The sequence below is a fragment of the Cydia splendana genome, chromosome 15 (genome assembly GCF_910591565.1).
Source record: "Cydia splendana chromosome 15, ilCydSple1.2, whole genome shotgun sequence".
Taxonomy (NCBI): domain Eukaryota; kingdom Metazoa; phylum Arthropoda; class Insecta; order Lepidoptera; family Tortricidae; genus Cydia; species Cydia splendana.
In genome coordinates, this window is record NC_085974.1 from 117,387 (window position 1) to 142,162 (window position 24,776).

Below are 24,776 nucleotides of genomic sequence, written 5' to 3' on the forward strand. Positions count from 1 at the left end.
CGTTGGCATATCTGTGGGATAACAAACAGACTGCTAAACCGAGGCTAAAAAGTGACTCATTGCGTCCGAAATATTTTCAAGCTGAAAAGAAAAAAGAGCACCACTAGTTCTATAATAAACAAAACAATCTTCTCTTTTGAACTCGTCTAACTTCAATCGCACCTCGACTACACTTAAAAATACTATAGTTGCACTTACGTAGGTTGAACACGCGTGGCGGGAGCGGTGGCGGAGGCGGCGGCGGAGGCGGCAGCGGAAGCGGGCGCGGCCGCGGGTCAGGCTCTCTCCACGATGCAGACACCTGCGTAGCTTCTGCCTAACGCCATTGGCGCCGGCAGCAAACTCCAACTATCTATTATAAATAAATAAACAAGTAGTTTAATATAACGAAATTTTGCGTCAAGTAACTCCTTCCGCTGTGGGGTGGAGGTTGGCCAATCTGTATGGAATACTATTACTTTGTTGTGTTTAAGTACTCACCAGTGGCGGGATCATACACTTCGACGGAGGCTAAGTTGGCGGCGCCGTCGTCGCCTCCGACCACGTACAAGCGGCCTTCGTGGGCTACGACTCCGGCGTTGCGGCGCGCATGCGCCATTGGGGCTACTGGTGACCATGTCCCTGTATACAACATGATATTCATTAGACATTAATCTCACTTTAAATTAATTATTACTAGTTAGACCTAACCAAGCTACAACTAGATAAAACTAAAACATAACTAAATGTAAAAAATCTCCCTTAACTCAGCCGCTTCCGGGACACTCCCCAAAATGCTGGCGACATCCCCCTCTGAATCGTCAGGCCTAGCCTCTGAGCAAAGAACGAGCCCGCTCGTGGGTCGCCTGAGACGCCTACCAATCGAGCCGACACTTCCTTCACAAATTTTTTGTTGTCGGTCGACCAAGGACCCAATGTTTTCACTGCAAGCGCCGCAAACTCGTATTCGTTCGTTAAGAACTATCTTCACGCTTCGCTTCAGTGTCTGTGCCTGGTCCGCGGCTGTCCCAGGCTTCCGAGCAGACCCCTCAACGTGGGACGGGGCCAGCGAATCGACGCAGGTAGCGTCCCACGTTGAGGGGCGACCCAAGCTCCATGGCACGAGAGTGCAGCCGTCAGGTCTCTTGCCGTCAGCCGCCGAGAGGCCTGACGGCTCCAAAGTCGCGGGAAGAGAGGCGGTGCTGAGGGCGCGGCGGATTAAATCATTCAGAGTAGAATGCCTGTAAAAACGACCAGCGCTCATCCTGCAGTGCAGGCCATGCAGTCCTAGAGTGTCCACTGGTTGGGCGTCCAGCGACTGCACGCATGGGCCTCACAAGTTTTCATGCCCAGACGAAGACATTAATTAACTAATACCGAAGAAGTATTCGTTAGCGTGGTATCTCATCCTGAACGTTATCTGAAGTATGTTATGTTACCGGCGGTCTCGCTCCAGCGCTCGACGGAGCGGCGCACGGCGGGCCCGTCGTGGCCGCCCACGGCGTACAGCGCGCCGCCCACCGCGTTACGTTATCTGAAGTATGTTATGTTACCGGCGGTCTCGCTCCAGCGCTCGACGGAGCGGCGCACGGCGGGCCCGTCGTGGCCGCCCACGGCGTACAGCGCGCCGCCCACCGCGTCACGTTATCTGAAGTATGTTATGTTACCGGCGGTCTCGCTCCAGCGCTCGACGGAGCGGCGCACGGCGGGCCCGTCGTGGCCGCCCACGGCGTACAGCGCGCCGCCCACCGCGTCACGTTATCTGAAGTATGTTATGTTACCGGCGGTCTCGCTCCAGCGCTCGACGGAGCGGCGCACGGCGGGCCCGTCGTGGCCGCCCACGGCGTACAGCGCGCCGCCCACCGCGTCACGTTATCTGAAGTATGTTATGTTACCGGCGGTCTCGCTCCAGCGCTCGACGGAGCGGCGCACGGCGGGCCCGTCGTGGCCGCCCACGGCGTACAGCGCGCCGCCCACCGCGTCACGTTATCTGAAGTATGTTATGTTACCGGCGGTCTCGCTCCAGCGCTCGACGGAGCGGCGCACGGCGGGCCCGTCGTGGCCGCCCACGGCGTACAGCGCGCCGCCCACCGCGTCACGTTATCTGAAGTATGTTATGTTACCGGCGGTCTCGCTCCAGCGCTCGACGGAGCGGCGCACGGCGGGCCCGTCGTGGCCGCCCACGGCGTACAGCGCGCCGCCCACCGCGTCACGTTATCTGAAGTATGTTATGTTACCGGCGGTCTCGCTCCAGCGCTCGACGGAGCGGCGCACGGCGGGCCCGTCGTGGCCGCCCACGGCGTACAGCGCGCCGCCCACCGCGTCACGTTATCTGAAGTATGTTATGTTACCGGCGGTCTCGCTCCAGCGCTCGACGGAGCGGCGCACGGCGGGCCCGTCGTGGCCGCCCACGGCGTACAGCGCGCCGCCCACCGCGTCACGTTATCTGAAGTATGTTATGTTACCGGCGGTCTCGCTCCAGCGCTCGACGGAGCGGCGCACGGCGGGCCCGTCGTGGCCGCCCACGGCGTACAGCGCGCCGCCCACCGCGTCACGTTATCTGAAGTATGTTATGTTACCGGCGGTCTCGCTCCAGCGCTCGACGGAGCGGCGCACGGCGGGCCCGTCGTGGCCGCCCACGGCGTACAGCGCGCCGCCCACCGCGCCCACGCCGGCGCCCGAGCGCCGCGCCGACATGTCCGCGATCGGCTCCCAGGTGTCCGACAACGGGTCGTATCTGGTAACAGATGAAGGTTTTTAATTATATCTCTCTTTTTAATTATTCTCTCGTTCTACTTGTCCAGTGTTTCCCCCAGCACCGAACACTCACCGTTCCACAGAGTGTAGGCATTGCCTTGCGGCGCCGTCGTAGCCGCCGACGGCGTACACTTTGCCGGCTAACACGCCGACGCCGACTGAAGACCGTCTAGTACTCATGCTGGCTAGGTCGCTATTAGAACACGCACCTCTCTACAGAGTGTAGACATTGCCTCGCAGCGCCGTCGTAGCCGCCGACGGCGTACACTTTGCCGGCTAACACGCCGACGCCGACTGAAGACCTTCTAGTACTCATGCTGGCTATTGGGCGCCATTCGGTCGCGCCGGGCATTAGGACTTCTGCGGAGCTTAGGCCAGATGTGCCGTCGAACCTACAGAAATATGATAAATTAAGACGAAACGGGAGCTGAGCTAAAAGTCAATTTTGAGATTTCAAGCTGAATATACCCGTCGCTCTGACGGGGCGTGAGAGACTGTATTTGTGTGTGTAATGCACGCACACAGATGCGTACGCTTGCACCCGCGCGCGCCTCATTGCCGACAATTTGCAATGTTATTTTTCGTGCGTTACTGCCACGAGGCGTTCACTTATTACTTACTGTGTTGCGATTGAATTTTTTGACCCGGCTTACGTTTACGGAACTCGATAATCTTTCTACTACTGTGACTTGGCTTTGTTTACTTGACTTTGCTGATCAGCTTATTGTTTTGGACTCCGTGAGTTGTGGTTACCTATTGGACCGCACGCAATTCATCTACCTTTATTCAAGTAATTAAGCGTAATTAGCCGAAACCTTTATAAGAGTGTAATTCATAAGAAGTACATAAGATATAATTTATGTACTGGTTTGCTGTTAGCTTTTAATTGTATCACTTTACATATATGTTACTCAAACAACTAACACGGTTACACTGTTGTAAGAACATTATTTTTCAGGTAGGCCTTATTATACCTACTATAGGCCTTATTACCTCCTAGTACCTTAGTAGTAGTAGTACTACTACGGAAATTGATTCAAAGACTCAAGACTGACTTAAGTGGCAGTAGGGTGTAGGGTTTTTTCTAGGCTTAATGAGTTCGCTGAAGCTTATTTTTTATACTTAGCGCACAGAACCACTAGTTTAACAGTATCAGCTCTAACCACATGTCACCATTTTGTCCTTTACGTAACAAACTCAGGGGCCCAGAATATCCGATGTACCTATCAAATCAAGGTTCTGTACCAAATAAGGCCCGGTTATTATAGTTCGTTATTTTTTAGCATTAGAAAGAAGGTAAACAATCATGACGTGTCTTTTTATTAATAATTATTGAAAAACGCTTTCAAAAATTAGTTTATATTACTTATGAAAGCAAAAGAATATAAAAAAGTATATGATTAATACATACATACATACATACATACAATCACGCCTATTTCCCGGAGGGGTAGGCAGAGACCACGGATTTCCACTTGCTACGATCCTGACATACCACTTTCGCTTCCTTCACATTCATAACATTCCTCATACACGCTCGCCGGTTTAGGGTGCTCTTGCTCATTAATATGATTAATATGATTTATAATTCTAACATATTTGCTATGACTTATTTTTCAATGGTAATTTTTAATAAGACATGTCAAAATCTGTTACCTTAATGCAAAAAAAAACGAACTTTAAGCGTGCTAACTTTCAAAATTTCATTTTTTATAAGATAGTATAAGTAGATGGGCAAAAATTTTGCGTCCATGTCCACCAGTGAGTAAGTGATTGAGATACCTAAACATTTAACTTTATAATGTAAAATGATATAATTTACTAACCTACTCGTTTAATTTCAGGTAGGTTGAATCAGGAACCAAGTAACCATGGGGAGGAGCAGTATTTACTAACATTTTCTTTTTGGGTCTTCAGAGTGTATCGTTTCCTTTTTTTTGCACATATTACACTTAAATATATATTCTCTGTGTAAACCCTTACGTCTTTCAATGACAAAAGCAAGATCAGCAAATGTACAATTTGTATGATCGTGCCTGATATTTGAGATCACAGAAAATAAATATTTTAAATCCACTATTCTGCGACCTTCTAAAATTTTGTTTTATCATGATTCATGATCAAAAAGCTCGGATTCAATAGTCATATCAAACGTCGATTATGCAGTTGATGATGAGCTTGCATTTTCTACCATTGGTGCTGCAAATGCATCAACCGGTGGCGATAAACTTTGCCCTCTTGTAAAACAAATTACTATTGTGATTGTGTCCAGCAAAAGGCCAAAATTCGGTTTACTTTCCTGTTTAAAATATTACTAATTTATTCATATTTCAGATTAGGTACATAGGTAACTGTCTGAATGTTACAATGCCAGCTGGCAAATTCTATCACATTTGTTTGTTTGGTAGTCATGGTAACATTCACTTACATTGATATCCTTATTAAGATCTGTATCTTATTATCCAGACCTTAAAATATTGCCACCGTTGCCCTTTAAAAAAATACTGTTTAAATAATTGGCTACTCAAACAATGCTTTTATAGTATAAATAATGACTACACAAAAATGGGTAGTATTGTATATAATGCACGAAATAAGGCCCGATTCTTAAGCGGGTTTAAATTTTGAGGCCATGTCCGCTAATACTATAGACAAAATATCAAGTTTAATAAACACAAAAAAAAAACATTGATGGGCCTTATTTTATAATTTAGGCCTTACTTTGTAATTTAAAGTAGAGTTAGGCCAAGAAAAATCTATAGCGATTTTGATAGAACACGCAGTGCAAGTATTATTTCAAACGTCGCTTCTATGAAATTATGACATATAAATAACACTTGCACTGCGTGTGCTATCAAAATTGCTGTAGACTTTTCTTGGTCTGACTCTAAAATATTCTTTATTACACCACAAACATAAAAACAAATTTAAAAAAAACCGGCGAAGTGCAAGTCGGACTCGCACACGAAGGGTTCCGTACCATTATTTATAAAAACGGTCACCCATCCAAGTACTGACCCCGCCCGACGTTGCTTAACTTCGGTCAAAAACCGGGCAAGTGCGAGTCGGACTCGCGCACGAAGGGTTCCGTACCATAATGCAAAAAAAAACGGAAAAAAATGCAAAAAGAAAACGGTCACCCATCCAAGTACTGACCACGCCCGACGTTGCTTAACTTTGGTCAAAAATCACGTTTGCTGTATGGGAGCCCCACTTAAATCTTTATTTTATTCTGTTTTTAGTATTTGTTGTTATAGCGGCAACATAAATACATCATCTGTGAAAATTTCAACTGTCTAGCTATCACGGTTCGTGAGATACAGCCTGGTGACAGACGGACGGACGGACGGACGGACGGACAGCGAAGTCTTAGTAATAGGGTCCCGTTTTACCCTTTGGGTACGGAACCCTAAAAATCACGTTTGTTGTATGGGAGGCCCCACTAAAATTTTAATTTTATCCTGTTTTTAGTATTTGTTGTTATAGCGGCAACAGAAATAAATCATCTGTGAAAATTTCAACTGTCTAGCTATCACGGTTCGTGAGATACAGCCTGGTGACAGACGGACGGATGGACAGCGGAATCTTAGTAATAGGGTCCCGTGTTTTACCCTTTGGGTACGGAACCCTAAAACCGATTTACAATGTAGATAAAGGTAGCAACAGGCGGTCTTATCGCTGTTAGTTCTTATTCTTCGTTTGTTTAGCATTAGAGTGAAGGTGACGTGTCTTTTTTAAGCATGCAATCGTATAATTATTTAGCTTTTTTTGTAATAGTTATGTACTTAGTGGTTAATATTAGTATTTACTATTTTTTTTTTCAATAATGCTTAAAAACGAAGTATGTATAGACATGACAACCAAATATTAACGCCATTGTAGGACAGGATATACAGAACATGAATCATTAGTACTGTCACGCTCCGTGATTGTTGAGCCATTTAGGGTTCTAGCTAAATTGGACATTCCATAGAGCACGAGTAAGTATGGAACAACCAATTCAGCTAGGACCCTAAATTGCTCGACAATTACGAAGCGTGCCTGTAGGTACCTAAAAATTTTGTTAACCCATTTTAACCATGCAATAAAATATTTTTGATTTTGATTTCTAATTTGAAATATTAGAATCAAAAAGTTCATAATAGATTGTATATCATAACTACAAAAATGTGTTCCCTACTCTCAACCCAAAACCCCTTGTATCTTAGGATCTAGATATTTTCACACAAGACGGTTTATCGATAACTTCTTACATCACTAGATTATCGACATTAAATGTCGACTATTACCCATCACTTTTCTGGCTGTGTACGTATTTAGAAACTTGACTCCGCCCCTAAAATTAGTGCGATAGGGACAACTGCAGCTGAGGCGAAAAATCCTGCGTAAAAATGACAAAAATCGAGGTTTCGTAGTCCTCTTTTTCCTCCCCCAAAACTTAACCAATCGTAACCAAATTTGGAAATCTAAATGATTATGAAATTATCTGTGTCGGACCGTTTTGCTTTTTTGGCTAATTGATATCAGTTTTGAATACCACGCCTCTCATTGCGGCATAGTCTATTAGGCCATTTTGGCCGTTTTTGAAGGGCTCTAGCGCCTTAAAAAACAAAAATATCAAAAAAAGCAAAACGGTCCGACACAGATATTGACAATATTAATCTGTGTTGAAAAAATCATTGCTCTAGCTTCAAAAACCACGGAGGAAAACGAGGACTACGTTTGTATGGAGGAATGACCACTCCTGTTGGCTCTTAAACAAATTACATCAATTCAATTAAAAGCTCTCTATTTGTTACTTGCATGATAATGTTGATATCAAGCCTTACGATCGGCTACGAAAAAGTAAAATGGCAATGTGGCGAATTCCCAGCATTTCTTGAATTTAATCCTCAACAATTATAATCGGTGATTGTTGCAAGTAATAAATTCCACAACATATTTGTTGCTATTAGAAGTAGATAGGTATATATATTTGACGACCGGTCTGGCCTAGTGGGTAGTGATCCTGCCTGTGAAGCCGATGGTCGTGGGTTCGAATCCCAGTAAGGCAGTGAACGGATATACATGGAAGTATTCTGTCCGCTCAATTATGACCCAACATAAACTAGTAGTTCGCCCCGAACTGAGAACTCGCAGTTAACCAAAAATTATTATAGAGCGATTGACTTTGTTGCACCCACTTAGGTATCGTATAGTGCAGCGGTTCTTAACCTTTTTCCATCCACGGACCCCTAGGAAATCAAGCACAAGTCCAAGGACCCCTTAATAAAAAAAATCAGCAATATATTTTAGACCGGTGAGTATAGGTGAGACTGCGGCGGACCCCCGTACATATACTCGCGGACCCCCAGGGGTCCGCGGACCACAGGTTAAGAAACACTGGTATAGTGCGACATAAAATAGTAGAAAATAAATGAGAGCACCACTTTCTACGTAACTGTCACATTTTTGACGTAAAATGCTTACACATGGCAACAATTTAGTATGGACATTTTTGAGTTCCATTATATTCGATTTCTACTATTTCATGTCGCACTATAGGCGGCAATAAGGCGGCAATGGTACAAAAATCGCCTGGATTTATTGCAAGGTCTGTGTAGCCCTTGACTGATAGATTTAAGCAAAGAGTGGTGCCCTCTAGTGGAACTTTTTTGCATCCATTTTGAAGTGCCATCTGTAATTCTTAACCAGAAATATCAACGTCAATATCAGGGGGGAGAGGCATAAATAGCGTCTAAGTATGTTGCGAACGTAAAAAACTTTGAAGAAAGGTTTCAGGATATTTATTAATACACGAAAACAGATTAGATACTTTTAAATTGACTGTTGATGTAAATAAATTACCTATCATACACGGCTGGAATAACACACAATTGACCACGAAACACAATTACACGCAGCAGGTTGTGAATCTACCCGCCATAATCTTTCTAATTTTTTGGTAATAAAGTTCTCAGCAACTGTGATGGCGTATGAAAACTTTGTTTCTTTTAACATTGTAAAACTGAAAGTATTTTTATTTATCTGAATTATGTCGTAGTACAGACAATAAATGGGGTGCTATAATATTTTGAGTTTTATTTGACAAAGTTGTTTTTTTGTGACAATCGCCTCCATGGCAACGATGGCGATAAATAATCTGTTCTAACAGATGTTTTTTTGTTTGATCCATGCCTTAGATACAAGACTTTTAAGACGTTCTGACGAAATAAAGTGAAGCCATATAAAAAAAAAGTTAAGCGTTAAGTAATATAGATGTCGCTTTTTTTCGAATAAAGTGGTTTATATACGACTGTCCCTCCCCTAGATTTAAGTCATCATAGAAATCATAGAGATTAAAATAAACTGTATCTGTGCTAAGCCGAAATATTTCATGTCAAATACCTATATTATGTTTATATTATTTTATTTTTATCTTGCTAATTATTTCAAAAAGGTAAATTTAAAAACGATATTATAAAAGTGAAAACCGAGCACTTTCATTTGATACTAAATTCGACCATGTTTTTTGCAAATAAAATGACCAGCATAGCTAGGCCCCTCACAAACAGCTTTTTGGCCTTCTAAGCTCTTCTACCTCAATAATCCCTTAATCGAGCCTGCTCATAATTTAATGACTAAAATATAATGCCCTCAACTACACGTTTACCCAATTTTATTTAAATTAGAACAAATTTACTTAAGTTCTTGAGTATCAAATAGGGCTTCCAAATACCGGACTTCTCACAATACCGGTATTAATACCGAAACTGTCTTCATCAATACCGGGATCCCGGGATCCCGGTATTGAATATGAATTGCTTTAAAAAAATATAGTTTTATTAAAAAGGGGATTTAAAAAGGGTTACTGTAACACCAGATATGTCCTAAAAGCTTTTAGAACAATAAACAATCAATGTCGCCATCTGCATTAATTTTATTTCACACTCCAGGTTGGCAATAATTTTATTCAACTGGTTGACTTCACCAGTCACATTTTTAGTCCAACAACCCACCAGCCGACTTTTTTCTAATTTCCGCCTAAATTAGTTAGCCATACTACAGTTCCTTGTTCCTTGCTCTTTTCTTTAACATTTTTGATAAAATTTTAAGTACTAACTATATTAATCTCACTGTCAGGATTCAGCCACCACCAATCATCAAATATTTATCTGACGTTCAGGCAACGATCTTATTTCAATAATAAAATAAGGGCTAGATGCAAGTTAGATGCGTCTGACGTGTAGTAAAAGCTTCTTAATACAGCCGAATATGACCATTCTAATGGATATAAACGGTTTATACTGCAAATTTTCCTTGTTTTTAAAAATACCGGGATCCCGGTATTGCATTTAAAAATACCGGTATTGAAAAATACGTTTAAAAAGACGGGATCCCGGTATTTCGGGATCCCGGGATCCCGGTATTGGAAGCCCTAGTATCAAACTATCTTCTGACAGTTCAGCTTAAAAACATCGAAATGCCGGGTCGTGCCGCTAGCCAGCCGCGTGATCCAAGTCGAATGCAAGAACTTCGCTTCGCTTCGCTCGCTCGTTCGACTATTCGATTATAGGCGGTACTTACAAACTGTTCGATTGGCAACCTCAGCACGATCGAGATAACAGTCAGTGACACATGGCTAAATTGGTTTATAAAAACAACGTTTTTTCATAACTAATAATGGCTTCATGTGTCGTGAAGTGGTGCAGACTTCGAGCAACACCGGCTTCCGACACATCGGAAGGGAGGGGCCCAAGCGATATCTCACCGTACAAATCTTTCTGCCATGTTTCGCGGGGGGAAAGGTGCACACAGTCGCACTTCTCACACACTTACATACAAAATCCAATCTGTAATGACGACACAAATACATAGAAAATGACACACGACAAAGACAAATCTTGCAAACCTCGATCTCTTTTTGTGTACGGACGAGTGACAAGTGTCACAACACGCACACTAACACATTTTCGTTGAAGTATGTTATTGTATTCTGAGAGATGAGAAGTCGGATTTGTCGCTCGACCGATCCGCAATTTGTACTGAGCGAGCAAAATCGATAAATCCAACAATTACATGAGACTAAAATATAATAATTGTGTTTGAATGTAATTAAACGTATGATATGTAAAAAAAGAATTACATGTGAAATGTAACACTTTCTTTTTGTAAATTTGATGTCCCCGACCTCTTTTTATAACAAAAAAACGAGCAAACAGGCATTTTTGTGCAGCAGTGTTCACGCGCGCGTCTGGCTGGACTCGGTCTAGTGAAAAATCCAAGTGCAACTAGTTTTATTACCCGCGCTAGATTAGATTGACGCGCTAATCTTGTACCTCGGCAGAGGGGAAATAGTGCGAATGCCGCCTCCCTTCCGTGTTGCTCGAAGGGTGCAGATGTTATTCTGCTCATACCAAGGCCAGTGGAATCACTTTTCACGTGTAAGTAAACAGATAACTTCAGTAAAATTTGGAATAAATATGACGCCATTTTTTCAATACTACCGTGCTAAGCTAAAACGTAACAACTGCATACGACTTTCATAATAACATACGACTTTTTAAATTACGAGGATAATAGGGATGATGTTATGCCAAATTAAGTAGACAATTTTATTAACTTATGTTTGATTTAGGTATTCTATACCGTCATTATAGCCAACTTTGCCCAAGTTTTTTGAAAAAACACGAATTTCAAAAAAAATATATCTAAATATATATCACATCATATGACTTTGTTTTGCTCAGCACGTCCATAGTGATCAATGAATTCGTTTAACAAATACACACAATCTGAAAATGTTGATCATTTGAATCCACCCTCTACTGTCACATATATGTAGGTACTCTATCAAGCCATTTCCGTCAGTAGAAAAGAGCGGTAAATTTAGAAAATGTAAGCACGAACGGTTATGGTCCTATGGAATTTTAATTTCGCGCCTTTTTCTACTGACAAACTTGCTTGACCTGCTATATACATGACTGAAACATGAACTGAAAGTGGGGATGAGCCTTTATTGTGACTCCGCCTGTTCCCAAAGGCGGTTTCCATATTAATATTCTTCCACTGCAGTAAGGGCATTTATTTGTATGATGACACAGATATTTGTTCCTGAGTCATGGTTGTTTTCTATGTATTTAAGTATTTATATATTATATATATGTCGTTGTCTGAGTACCCACAACACAAGCCTTCTTGAGCTTACTGTGGGACTTAGTCAATCTGTGTAAGAATGTCCTATAATATATTTTTTTTATTTTTTTTTCAAGAACAAAAGTACCTATGAAAACGCACTTACCCGCCCACCGCATAAACTGTCCGGTCCACAACACACACGCCGAGCGTGGAGCGCCGGCAGCACAGCGCCGGGCCTACCGTCCAAGCGTCTGTTGCTGGGCAGTATATATCTACGCTGCGTACACGCAGAGTACCTTGAAATACAATAATATAGTCAGAGATTTACTAATTTGTACCTTTTATCAGTAGAATATAAGGATGCCACCACACAACCGTCCCCGGAACGTCGACGTTTATTTAGTCAACTCTATGGCTGCTGCTGGACGGAACGTTGTGTGTGGGGTAGGATTATGACATTTATGACATTTGACGTACCGTTGAACCCGCCGACGGCGAGTACTTTCTGATCGAGCACGGCGAGCCCGGCGCGGCAGCGGCGCGAGGGCAGCGGTGCGCACGCGCGCCAGCGACCACACTCTAAGTGGAACGCCTCCACCTGCACACACAATACTAACTTTATAGTAGACGCAAGGAGCGGCGACCATAACCATTACGAGACTTCAAGCAGAACATCTTTGTGAGCCTTTTATTTTTTGGTCTGTTGGGTAAAAAAACGAATCCTCGGGCGACTGCCCCGCTTGCCACCTCTTAGAGCGGAGACTAGATGCTCATTAGCACCTAGAATTTCGTCCATCGTCCGTCCGTTCCTATCTTTATCGCATACCGATGACGACGCTTTATCGATGCTGACGATCAATGCCAATGTGCGAATCGATGTCTTTAATTTTCTTCGCATAACACATTTCAAGAGGAACGCCTCCATCTGCACATTACGGTTCGATAAGTGTGAAATTCTGGCCACTTTGCATAGGTAGATTTAAAATACCGTTATGGCGTTACGATATGGGGTCGGGAGATATGTAAATATTGTGCCCGAATGATAATTAGTCGATATATATTAGAGTACGTTTAAAGAATAGGTATGCGTGAAATATTGAATACGAGTTAAGTACTCACCTCCCTCACAGCTTTGGGCGCCTGTCCGCCCACCACGAGCAGCGCGCGCACAGTACTCACCTCCCTCACAGCTTTGGGCGCCTGTCCGCCCACCACGAGCAGCGCGCGCACAGTACTCACCTCCCTCACAGCTTTGGGCGCCTGTCCGCCCACCACGAGCAGCGCGCGCACAGTACTCACCTCCCTCACAGCTTTGGGCGCCTGTCCGCCCACCACGAGCAGCGCGCGCACAGTACTCACCTCCCTCACAGCTTTGGGCGCCTGTCCGCCCACCACGAGCAGCGCGCGCACAGTACTCACCTCCCTCACAGCTTTGGGCGCCTGTTCGCCCACCACGAGCAGCGCGCGCACAGTACTCACCCCCCTCACAGCTTTGGGCGCCTGTCCGCCCACCACGAGCAGCGCGCGCACAGTACTCACCTCCCTCACAGCTTTGGGCGCCTGTCCGCCCACCACGAGCAGCGCGCGCACAGTACTCACCTCCCTCACAGCTTTGGGCGCCTGTCCGCCCACCACGAGCAGCGCGCGCACAGTACTCACCTCCCGCACAGCCTTGGGCGCCTGGCCGCCCACCACGAGCAGCGCGCGCACAGTACTCACCTCCCGCACAGCCTTGGGCGCCTGGCCGCCCACCACGAGCAGCGCTCGCGGCGCGCGCGGGGGCCGGCGCGGCCGGGCGCGCGCGCACAGTACTCACCTCCCGCACAGCCTTGGGCGCCTGGCCGCCCACCACGAGCAGCGCTCGCGGCGCGCGCGGGGGCCGGCGCGGCCGGGCGCGCGCGCACAGTACTCACCTCCCGCACAGCCTTGGGCGCCTGGCCGCCCACCACGAGCAGCGCTCGCGGCGCGCGCGGGGGCCGGCGCGGCCGGGCGCGCGCGCACAGTACTCACCTCCCGCACAGCCTTGGGCGCCTGGCCGCCCACCACGAGCAGCGCTCGCGGCGCGCGCGGGGGCCGGCGCGGCCGGGCGCGCGCGCACAGTACTCACCTCCCGCACAGCCTTGGGCGCCTGGCCGCCCACCACGAGCAGCGCTCGCGGCGCGCGCGGGGGCCGGCGCGGCCGGGCGCGCGCGCACAGTACTCACCTCCCGCACAGCCTTGGGCGCCTGGCCGCCCACCACGAGCAGCGCTCGCGGCGCGCGCGGGGGCCGGCGCGGCCGGGCGCGCGCGCACAGTACTCACCTCCCGCACAGCCTTGGGCGCCTGGCCGCCCACCACGAGCAGCGCTCGCGGCGCGCGCGGGGGCCGGCGCGGCCGGGCGCGCGCGCACAGTACTCACCTCCCGCACAGCCTTGGGCGCCTGGCCGCCCACCACGAGCAGCGCTCGCGGCGCGCGCGGGGGGCCGGCGCGGCCGGGCGCGCGCGCACAGTACTCACCTCCCGCACAGCCTTGGGCGCCTGGCCGCCCACCACGAGCAGCGCTCGCGGCGCGCGCGGGGGGCCGGCGCGGCCGGGCGCGCGCGCACAGTACTCACCTCCCGCACAGCCTTGGGCGCCTGGCCGCCCACCACGAGCAGCGCTCGCGGCGCGCGCGGGGGCCGGCGCGGCCGGGCGCGCGCGCACAGTACTCACCTCCCGCACAGCCTTGGGCGCCTGGCCGCCCACCACGAGCAGCGCTCGCGGCGCGCGCGGGGGCCGGCGCGGCCGGGCGCGCGCGCACAGTACTCACCTCCCGCACAGCCTTGGGCGCCTGGCCGCCCACCACGAGCAGCGCTCGCGGCGCGCGCGGGGGCCGGCGCGGCCGGGCGCGCGCGCACAGTACTCACCTCCCGCACAGCCTTGGGCGCCTGGCCGCCCACCACGAGCAGCGCTCGCGGCGCGCGCGGGGGGCCGGCGCGGCCGGGCGCGCGCGCACAGTACTCACCTCCCGCACAGCCTTGGGCGCCTGGCCGCCCACCACGAGCAGCGCTCGCGGCGCGCGCGGGGGCCGGCGCGGCCGGGCGCGCGCGCACAGTACTCACCTCCCGCACAGCCTTGGGCGCCTGGCCGCCCACCACGAGCAGCGCTCGCGGCGCGCGCGGGGGCCGGCGCGGCCGGGCGCGCGCGCACAGTACTCACCTCCCGCACAGCCTTGGGCGCCTGGCCGCCCACCACGAGCAGCGCTCGCGGCGCGCGCGGGGGCCGGCGCGGCCGGGCGCGCGCGCACAGTACTCACCTCCCGCACAGCCTTGGGCGCCTGGCCGCCCACCACGAGCAGCGCTCGCGGCGCGCGCGGGGGCCGGCGCGGCCGGGCGCGCGCGCACAGTACTCACCTCCCGCACAGCCTTGGGCGCCTGGCCGCCCACCACGAGCAGCGCTCGCGGCGCGCGCGGGGGCCGGCGCGGCCGGGCGCGCGCGCACAGTACTCACCTCCCGCACAGCCTTGGGCGCCTGGCCGCCCACCACGAGCAGCGCTCGCGGCGCGCGCGGGGGCCGGCGCGGCCGGGCGCGCGCGCACAGTACTCACCTCCCGCACAGCCTTGGGCGCCTGGCCGCCCACCACGAGCAGCGCTCGCGGCGCGCGCGGGGGCCGGCGCGGCCGGGCGCGCGCGCACAGTACTCACCTCCCGCACAGCCTTGGGCGCCTGGCCGCCCACCACGAGCAGCGCTCGCGGCGCGCGCGGGGGCCGGCGCGGCCGGGCGCGCGCGCACAGTACTCACCTCCCGCACAGCCTTGGGCGCCTGGCCGCCCACCACGAGCAGCGCTCGCGGCGCGCGCGGGGGCCGGCGCGGCCGGGCGCGCGCGCACAGTACTCACCTCCCGCACAGCCTTGGGCGCCTGGCCGCCCACCACGAGCAGCGCTCGCGGCGCGCGCGGGGGCCGGCGCGGCCGGGCGCGCGCGCACAGTACTCACCTCCCGCACAGCCTTGGGCGCCTGGCCGCCCACCACGAGCAGCGCTCGCGGCGCGCGCGGGGGCCGGCGCGGCCGGGCGCGCGCGCACAGTACTCACCTCCCGCACAGCCTTGGGCGCCTGGCCGCCCACCACGAGCAGCGCTCGCGGCGCGCGCGGGGGCCGGCGCGGCCGGGCGCGCGCGCACAGTACTCACCTCCCGCACAGCCTTGGGCGCCTGGCCGCCCACCACGAGCAGCGCTCGCGGCGCGCGCGGGGGCCGGCGCGGCCGGGCGCGCGCGCACAGTACTCACCTCCCGCACAGCCTTGGGCGCCTGGCCGCCCACCACGAGCAGCGCTCGCGGCGCGCGCGGGGGCCGGCGCGGCCGGGCGCGCGCGCACAGTACTCACCTCCCGCACAGCCTTGGGCGCCTGGCCGCCCACCACGAGCAGCGCTCGCGGCGCGCGCGGGGGCCGGCGCGGCCGGGCGCGCGCGCACAGTACTCACCTCCCGCACAGCCTTGGGCGCCTGGCCGCCCACCACGAGCAGCGCTCGCGGCGCGCGCGGGGGCCGGCGCGGCCGGGCGCGCGCGCACAGTACTCACCTCCCGCACAGCCTTGGGCGCCTGGCCGCCCACCACGAGCAGCGCTCGCGGCGCGCGCGGGGGCCGGCGCGGCCGGGCGCGCGCGCACAGTACTCACCTCCCGCACAGCCTTGGGCGCCTGGCCGCCCACCACGAGCAGCGCTCGCGGCGCGCGCGGGGGCCGGCGCGGCCGGGCGCGCGCGCACAGTACTCACCTCCCGCACAGCCTTGGGCGCCTGGCCGCCCACCACGAGCAGCGCTCGCGGCGCGCGCGGGGGCCGGCGCGGCCGGGCGCGCGCGCACAGTACTCACCTCCCGCACAGCCTTGGGCGCCTGGCCGCCCACCACGAGCAGCGCTCGCGGCGCGCGCGGGGGCCGGCGCGGCCGGGCGCGCGCGCACAGTACTCACCTCCCGCACAGCCTTGGGCGCCTGGCCGCCCACCACGAGCAGCGCTCGCGGCGCGCGCGGGGGCCGGCGCGGCCGGGCGCGCGCGCACAGTACTCACCTCCCGCACAGCCTTGGGCGCCTGGCCGCCCACCACGAGCAGCGCTCGCGGCGCGCGCGGGGGCCGGCGCGGCCGGGCGCGCGCGCACAGTACTCACCTCCCGCACAGCCTTGGGCGCCTGGCCGCCCACCACGAGCAGCGCTCGCGGCGCGCGCGGGGGCCGGCGCGGCCGGGCGCGCGCGCACAGTACTCACCTCCCGCACAGCCTTGGGCGCCTGGCCGCCCACCACGAGCAGCGCTCGCGGCGCGCGCGGGGGCCGGCGCGGCCGGGCGCGCGCGCACAGTACTCACCTCCCGCACAGCCTTGGGCGCCTGGCCGCCCACCACGAGCAGCGCTCGCGGCGCGCGCGGGGGCCGGCGCGGCCGGGCGCGCGCGCACGCCGCCGCGGCCGCCGCGCGCCGCTCCGGCCGCATCAGGTGGAACGACAGCGCCTCGATCACCAGGTCCTTCACCTGGAACCGAACCTCCTCTATTAGTACATGAAGTTTATACGAGATATACGCGTGCAACTCGAGCGTCCTCCTTAGAGAACGTTTCATTTTATAGATAATCAATTCGGTCTACGATAGTTAATTAAGCTAAGACTATAATAAACTATTTCTATTCTATTCTATTCTATTCTACTAACGACTGACCTGCACGCCGGCGGAGGCGAGCGGCTCGGCGGCGGCGCGCGCCACCAGCACGTCCTGCGGCAGCAAGGGGAGGCGCACGTGCGCTAGTAAAGTGCCTAGGTGTGCGCGCCTGCAAACATACCCATACTTTACTATATTTTTTTTTTTTTTGTTTTTTTTGTTTTATTGAGAAACAAACAGTCTTAAAATAAACATATGAACAACTTAGCTAGTAGCTACAAATTAATTTCGGTATAGACCTATAGTTCCCTAATTTACAAAGATAATTTACAAATGTATAAAATTAGTGTAAACTTATAGTACCCAATTACATAAAAATAGAATAGATGTAAAAGAGAAAAGACTCAAATTACAAGTATGCGGTTGCTTGCAACATTTCACACTTTCTTTACTTCAACAAAGAATATACAGTTTTCTTAAACAGACCTAATGAACTGCCAAACAAGTCTGCGTCCATACATTTTTCATTGTACTGCTTACATGCTTACATGCGCGCCCAATATATGAATGCTGTGCGTGTTTCGTTCTGCTGTTAGGAATGCTAAATAATGCCTTACTACGACAATGTCACAAATAGGGTATAATGAAATGGCCCAGGAAGGGAGAAAACCGGAACTAATTGTAACTATTTCTAGATTTTCTAGTTAGTTGAGGAAAATGAGCCGAAATCTGTAGATAGGTAGGATCTGTAGACGGCATTAGCCGGAAAATATCAAGATGTTCTTGCTTAAAAGCTGTCAAACCCTTCATCGCTCGCAAACTCTGATGTACAATATTCAATTTATAAAAAAAAATTGTGTCATACAATGGCGCCCAACATTAATAATTCAAAATTTACATTACCTTGTTTCTGGTTCATGCCTCATCCACCGAAGCACAGCGTCCAAAATTACTTCTTCGTCAGGGGCAGCAATACGGTCGCTGTCTAACAGACGGGCGAGTGTTTCCGCTGAGAGACCGAGAAACTCGTCTTGTTCGAGAACCTAAAACAAAAATTTAAAAATCATCAATTAAAATAATAAATGAAGCAATACGGATCAGTCGATGCGACGCCGTATATGTTCAGTTAGTACCTGAAGAAAATGGCGGTCCAGGAACCTGTCAGCAGCTTGAGCAAGTTCCGAACAAGCGTGCAGCTCTGCGAAGGCGCGGATGCCGAGGGCGTTGTCCGGCGCCAGCGCCGCCGCCAGGAACGAGCAGCACGCCGCGCGCGCGCCCAGCACCTGCAGCAGGGACGCCGCCGACAGGATGCTCTGGAAGAGAAGGTATTTAGTTGACTGAGCGAAGCGAGGTCTTAGCACCACAAAGGATACGGACAGTGAACTAGCCCATTGAGATATCTATGGGAGGGTAGGCTAGGTAACTCGGTGGGCTAAATAGGTGGGACTGGACTAAATATCGGATGGGTCGACTGCGTTAATGTACTGACTGTAATAGGTACCTGTACGTTCTCCTCGTTGATGATCAGGGAATCAGGATTATACACGTAGTCGACGATGGCTTGCAACGCTTCCGGCTCCACATTCTGTTAACAGAAAAGTATATACCTACACGGTCAAAAAAGAAAAACACGATATAAATTTAGACAAATTCAAAAGGTCTAAGGCTCAGCGAAGAACGCTACATAGAGGTGTGATTCCGTGCGTGGCTGAAGGAAAGCTGACATTGAAATTGAAACCGACTTTATTGTTAAGTCAAAGTATTTTAAAATGCGGACCGGGAGACCGAAGACTCGGAGACCCTTGTACATCAGCTAATTTGGTTTTCGACCTGTATGGTGATGGTGGGCATCGTCCTCTCATCGAATTGCGTGAACATGGCTCTGAAGTAGGGGGAGCTCGCGGCGAGCACCGCCCGATGTGCGGCGACGCCTTCGTCCTCCGAGTCCCCCGCACCGCCCTCCGCGCATGCCTGAGAAACAAAAACTGATAGAGTTTTGGAATCTGCTTCCTCATAATAAAATAATACTATTTTATACAATCGTGATATAATAGAGAGCTTTTCAGTCGAGTACCGTGTTTAGGCAACGAAGCTTGCTGAGTTGTCTAAGTGAGGTACGAGATTGAAAAGTTTGATTATATCACTATTGTATACAATACTTTTTCTACGCATCAACAAAAATAATACTTTAAACTAGTAGAATCATACAAACAAACCAAACCAAAAGTATACAGCTAAGATACGCGAGCAGCCGCTATACCTTCATACTGGTACGCGCCCTGGTCGACGCGTTGGTCACGACACCTTCTCGTAACTCATGAGGCCCTGGTACTTGCTCCGCGCTATATTAAATTTATAGACTGTTGTTTTCTCGATTTTAAGGCCACCGTAGCCTATGGAGACTAACAAGCAACGCTAAGTGGTTTTCGTAGTCTATGGATGTTGCTATATTAAGGGTGTTACATGCGCGTTTCTGACTTATGAAGCAATTGTTAATACTATACAACCTAAAATAAATAATTTGAGCTATGGTTTTGTTTCGTTCTCTTGCGCGGCGAGCTGTGATTGGTCAATTTCATTATAGTTGAGTTTGGAGCCCATACATTAAAAATACCCAATTGCAGTTTGGTATACAAAATCTTAATTCAAGAATTACAGTCGATGAGTAGAAAAAAAAGCATTTTTGCCCAAGTGGAAGCAGAGACGCTTCGCTCAATTAACTATCTATCTACTTTAACAACTTACCTGGAGCCTGACATCGCAGAGCGAGTCATCCCTACGCAAACGCACCAGCGCGTCTAATAAGCGCGTAGCATGCGCAGCGTGTGCACCGCCCGCCGCTTCGGCGCGCTGGGAACATTCCTCTATAACGACGACTTCACACAGCGGACCATTACAGTGGGAACTCCGTCCGTAGTAGTATTTTCTCGACTTGTGACTACTTACCCTCAGTCGTACGTCGCAAAGCGTGTCATCACTGCGCAGGCGCGCGAGCGCGTCCAATAAGCGCGTAGCGTGCGCAGCGCGCGCGCCGCCCGCCGCTTCTGCGCGCTGAGAACATTCATCTAGCGATGATTGCGATGCGCATCGGACCATCAGGCTAGAAACATAAAACAGATATGTATACCCAAGCCACGCAAGACAATTTTATCAGAAGAGGCGGCAAATTTTGATAAATGTAGGCGCGAAGGCGAAATTTCGATCTACCGTATTAAAATGTTCGAATTTGGCGTCTTTGCCTGCTCTGGAAAAAATAGACTAGGTATAGAATATTCCTGTCTTAATGATAAAGAGCAAGCTCTTATAACCGACCATTAGTTAATTGAGACATTGCAATCAATTTACATGTATAACCGTTAGTGTACGGCCTCAGTGATGAGCGTCAAGCGACGCGCGGCGGCGGGGCGTGCAGCGTTGCGTCGAGATTGTGCTGTTCTCGAAATTTTCCCTTTCTGTGCTGAAGTAGGTACAGTTTGAAACAATGTGTTTGGCAAATCTTGTAACATCTTACCTAATATACTGCATAACTGAAATTGCAAATGTACTTCACACGGTTGTTTTTGTTAACAGTTTTAAAATATTATAGTCCACAATCCCAATTGACATAACATTTGACGTTAACACACTGCTCACAACTTAGACATACTTTGTACCCTAATTACCTGCTAGCACTACCCCCACCACGACCGCTAAACCCATTTTGTCGCAAACGCGACCAAATTCTTTTGTTTAATCGTTTAGTGTAGGAGATAAGACAAATACCATGGAAGCTTAAAAGCAAATATTTGGCAGCAGTCATTGCAATATAAAAAAATATACTAATGATAAAAGCCCAGGAGTAAAACAATACAAATTTCCCAAACAGGTTATTTGAGGCAAAAGGTGTAAAGTTATCAAAAGTAAATATGTCATTCCATAAACTCTAAAAATAAATTATACCTATGTATAAGGGAATGTTCTCGAGAAAGTTGGACATTTTCTGGAAATTGCTTCGGAAAGGAATTCTCAGTAACGAGAACGTTCTCATCGGCACTTCACTATCGTGCACTAGTCGCTCGCACACGTTTGCATTTGTTAAGCATGGACTCGCATCGCATCGACTCATGTTAAGCATCGCTCGAGCGTCCAGCGTCCACGCTCCACACAGTTTGCAAAGTTAGGCTGCGGACTGGACGCGCCTGACCGGCGGTTAGCTTTATCAGAACTGTCAAAAAAATAGCGTCACATTCACATGCCCGACAGTTTTCTGAAATGCCCCCAAAACAGATTCAAGTCTCTACATTTTGATCGAGTCATTCGTACATGCCGCACGCGCGCCCCGAAATGATTGAATGAATGCTCCTGCATTTTTTGCATGCAATATAAATATCATCTTTCAGTTTTACATTCACCTCTAAATTAATAAAATAAAACAATATTTATTAAAAATGTCATACCCAAAGGAAAATATTCGTCCGTTTATCTTCATTTGTAAAACTCATCCTCTAAACAGGTAGATTACATTTACTCCACAAATAAAAACATTAACATCACTCCTGCGGGCGTACAAGTATGATGACATTCGACAGGTGGAACTTTAAAAACTATCCATCCATATATTTACACATAATTTATGTAATAGGTCTTTCAGAGAACTAAATAAGTGCACGGATTTAGTACGTGTTTGTCGTGTTTTATGTGTTTTAAACGCCAAACTTTTATTCACCAATAGTCTTGTAGTCGTCTGTGACATAACTGACAGATCTATGAATGAATTTGAGTTCAGCCTTGCGATGAAGGCGCGGCGCGGGCGCATTGCGCAAGACGCAGCTCTGCCTACAATACTACACTCATGTCGAAACTTGAAGGCCAATCTAGTCTGCAACTTGTATGTGTGTAGGTAAACAAAAATTCTTAATGTGAATTAGTATGTTTGATTATGATTTTAATATTACAAAACAGAATTGTTTTGCTGCAGATCAAGCTGATAGATTGGAGTTTATACACAAGTCCCATCCCTAATTTAAATTTTTCAGTATTTTTTACTTAAGTTATAGTTATGTTTGAATATTATTTCAATATTTACTCTTTTCTTGTTGATATTAACAAGATTATATACTTGTCATGTTTAGTCTTAGTACCAATGACAAATTTTATAATAAGTAAACATTATTTCAATCTGGCTAAGAACTACTCTAGATAATGCACAATAATTAGATAACAAACCAATTTCATTGGTAAAATTACAGTTCTTTTTCCATTGCAATTAAGTATTGCATATTAAAGTCTGTAAAAAGCTAACTTTGCACCTGCCCGAACAGAACAAAGTGAGAGAGTGTCATTAAAAACATCATATTTTCATAGAAATTTGACATTGCCACATTTTGTCACTATTAATTTTGAACAAACTTAGCAAAGTTCACAACATGGTTTACCTGTAGCGGCCCCTGTCCCCGTCTCCTTCCACCGCGCTGCTCTCCTCGGCTGCCCTGTAACCATAAAGAAAGAACTAAGTTTCCAACATTGTCATATTATACTGAGCTGAGCTGTAAACCTCGCCAGTTGTCTTTGCATAGCTTAAATCTAAATAAATATACCTATGCTCTGCCATTTGGCAAGATTTTCTAAACCCAAATATTTAGTTTGCATATCCTCAAAACATGCCAAGGTTCAAATCTCTTTGATATTAAAAAATAAGAAATCAACTTGAGAATCTTGTTTTCCTTCCTTAAATTGCAATAAATAGTAATAGTATAGTTTAGCGCGGCGCGCTCATTCTTTCTTCCGTGACTTTAGCAATATCAAACAGTGATCTATATCTGAATCCCTAAAATATTTTCTCCTATCTTTGCATTCCCTAATATTGTTGGTCATAATGATCAGATGTCCTAACGCGCGTATTCCCTAATTTTGGTTTCCCTATTATCGAATGGGCGATTTTTTTTGTCCTAATTGCTTTTTCCCTAATGACACTTTCCATATTGAGTATTTATCCTATTGTTATGTAGCATAATTCTTTTTTTGCCTAATTATTGTTAGGCCTAAAAATTATATATCCTAACCATCATGTTACCTAATTTCACTTAGCCTATCGTTGCTTGACCTAACACTCGTATGCCCTAATTTTGATTTCCCTATTGCGTTTCGTTTTTACAATGGTCGCAGTTCTAACCTAACCTAACCCACTTTTGTGGCAGCAGTTCGTTTTTGCGAGGATCACAGTTCTAACCTAACCTAACCCACTTTTGTGGCAACATTTCGTTTTTACAATGGTTGCAGTTCTAACCTCACCTAACCCACTTTTGTGGCAGCAGTTCGTTTTTGCGAGGGTCACGGTTCTAACCTAACCAAACCCACTTTTGTGGCAACAGTTCGTTACCATTCATTATGGAAAGTAATTGTTATGATAATTGATCAATAGGAAAAGTAACTGTTATGACGATTGATCATTAGGGTAATAGCCATTAGGTCAAAATAGTTAGAACATGTTATTTTATGCCAAACATTGTTAGGGATTTTGAAGAATATGGTAAAAAACATTAGGGATCTTGATAGTTATGGTACAAATGCTTAGGGCAAATGAGTCTGAGGCTAACCATTACATTATGGAAAATAATCGTTATGACAATTGATCGTTAGGGCATGTGCCCATTAGGACAAACCAGTTAGGGCAAGTGACTTTAGGACAAACGTTGTTAGGGATTCAGAATGACACCCATCAAACAGCCTTTAATTTTAAGAAACCTAAACAATAACGGTAGGTATGCACATAATTGAGTAAATAGAGGTATAAGCAGGTAGCCAGCAATAGCTGTTTAGAAGTTAGAAGGTAGTTACATAGTAGCACTGTGATATATTATAATGTTCAGGCTCTTAGCATGAAGACTGTAAGATTAAGCGAACTATCAGATCGGAAAATACTTTATAATTATTAATGTTGCTTACATTTGCCTGTCGACGTCCACGGCACGCATGTGTCTCCAGGGGTCCTGTTCCGCCTCCGCGGGCCCCTCACGCTCCGGGCCGTCCAGCGCGCCAGCTCACTTAAAACACTTCCACTACACTATATCACTTCATCACCAGAATATTCCACTTAGTTATTTACTATTTTTAAGAGATTATTGCTTAAAATGTAATTTACAGTTCGCAAACTGCACAAAAGCACAAAATCGACGGTTCGATTTAATGCTGAGTTTATTTTGTCATGTCAACATTGACATTTTGCAAACCATTGACAGCTGTTTGTTTGACAACTGAAGAATTGATTTTGTAAAATCCACAAAATTATATCAATTCTGGATTATTTCTAATTTATTTCTCTCATTCAAATTGACAATTACGTACCAAA

General features: G+C 48.8%; 1 protein-coding gene across 1 annotated transcript; it reads right to left on the reverse strand.

Annotated features, from left to right (window-relative positions):
* Positions 1 to 208: 208 nt before the first annotated feature.
* LOC134797380 (ring canal kelch homolog) lies at positions 209 to 24,618 on the reverse strand. The gene is made up of 15 exons (XM_063769602.1): positions 24,374 to 24,618; positions 22,864 to 22,917; positions 20,396 to 20,549; positions 19,280 to 19,420; positions 18,951 to 19,034; positions 18,583 to 18,762; positions 18,353 to 18,492; positions 17,510 to 17,618; positions 17,165 to 17,326; positions 12,331 to 12,451; positions 12,017 to 12,149; positions 2,946 to 3,128; positions 2,559 to 2,716; positions 481 to 621; positions 209 to 352 (listed from the first exon to the last, which is right to left on the reverse strand). Exons 1-15 carry the CDS (start codon positions 24,400 to 24,402, stop codon positions 276 to 278), a joined length of 1,866 nt encoding a protein of 621 aa, XP_063625672.1. The 5' UTR covers positions 24,403 to 24,618; the 3' UTR covers positions 209 to 275.
* Between the last annotated feature and the right edge of the window lie 158 nt (positions 24,619 to 24,776).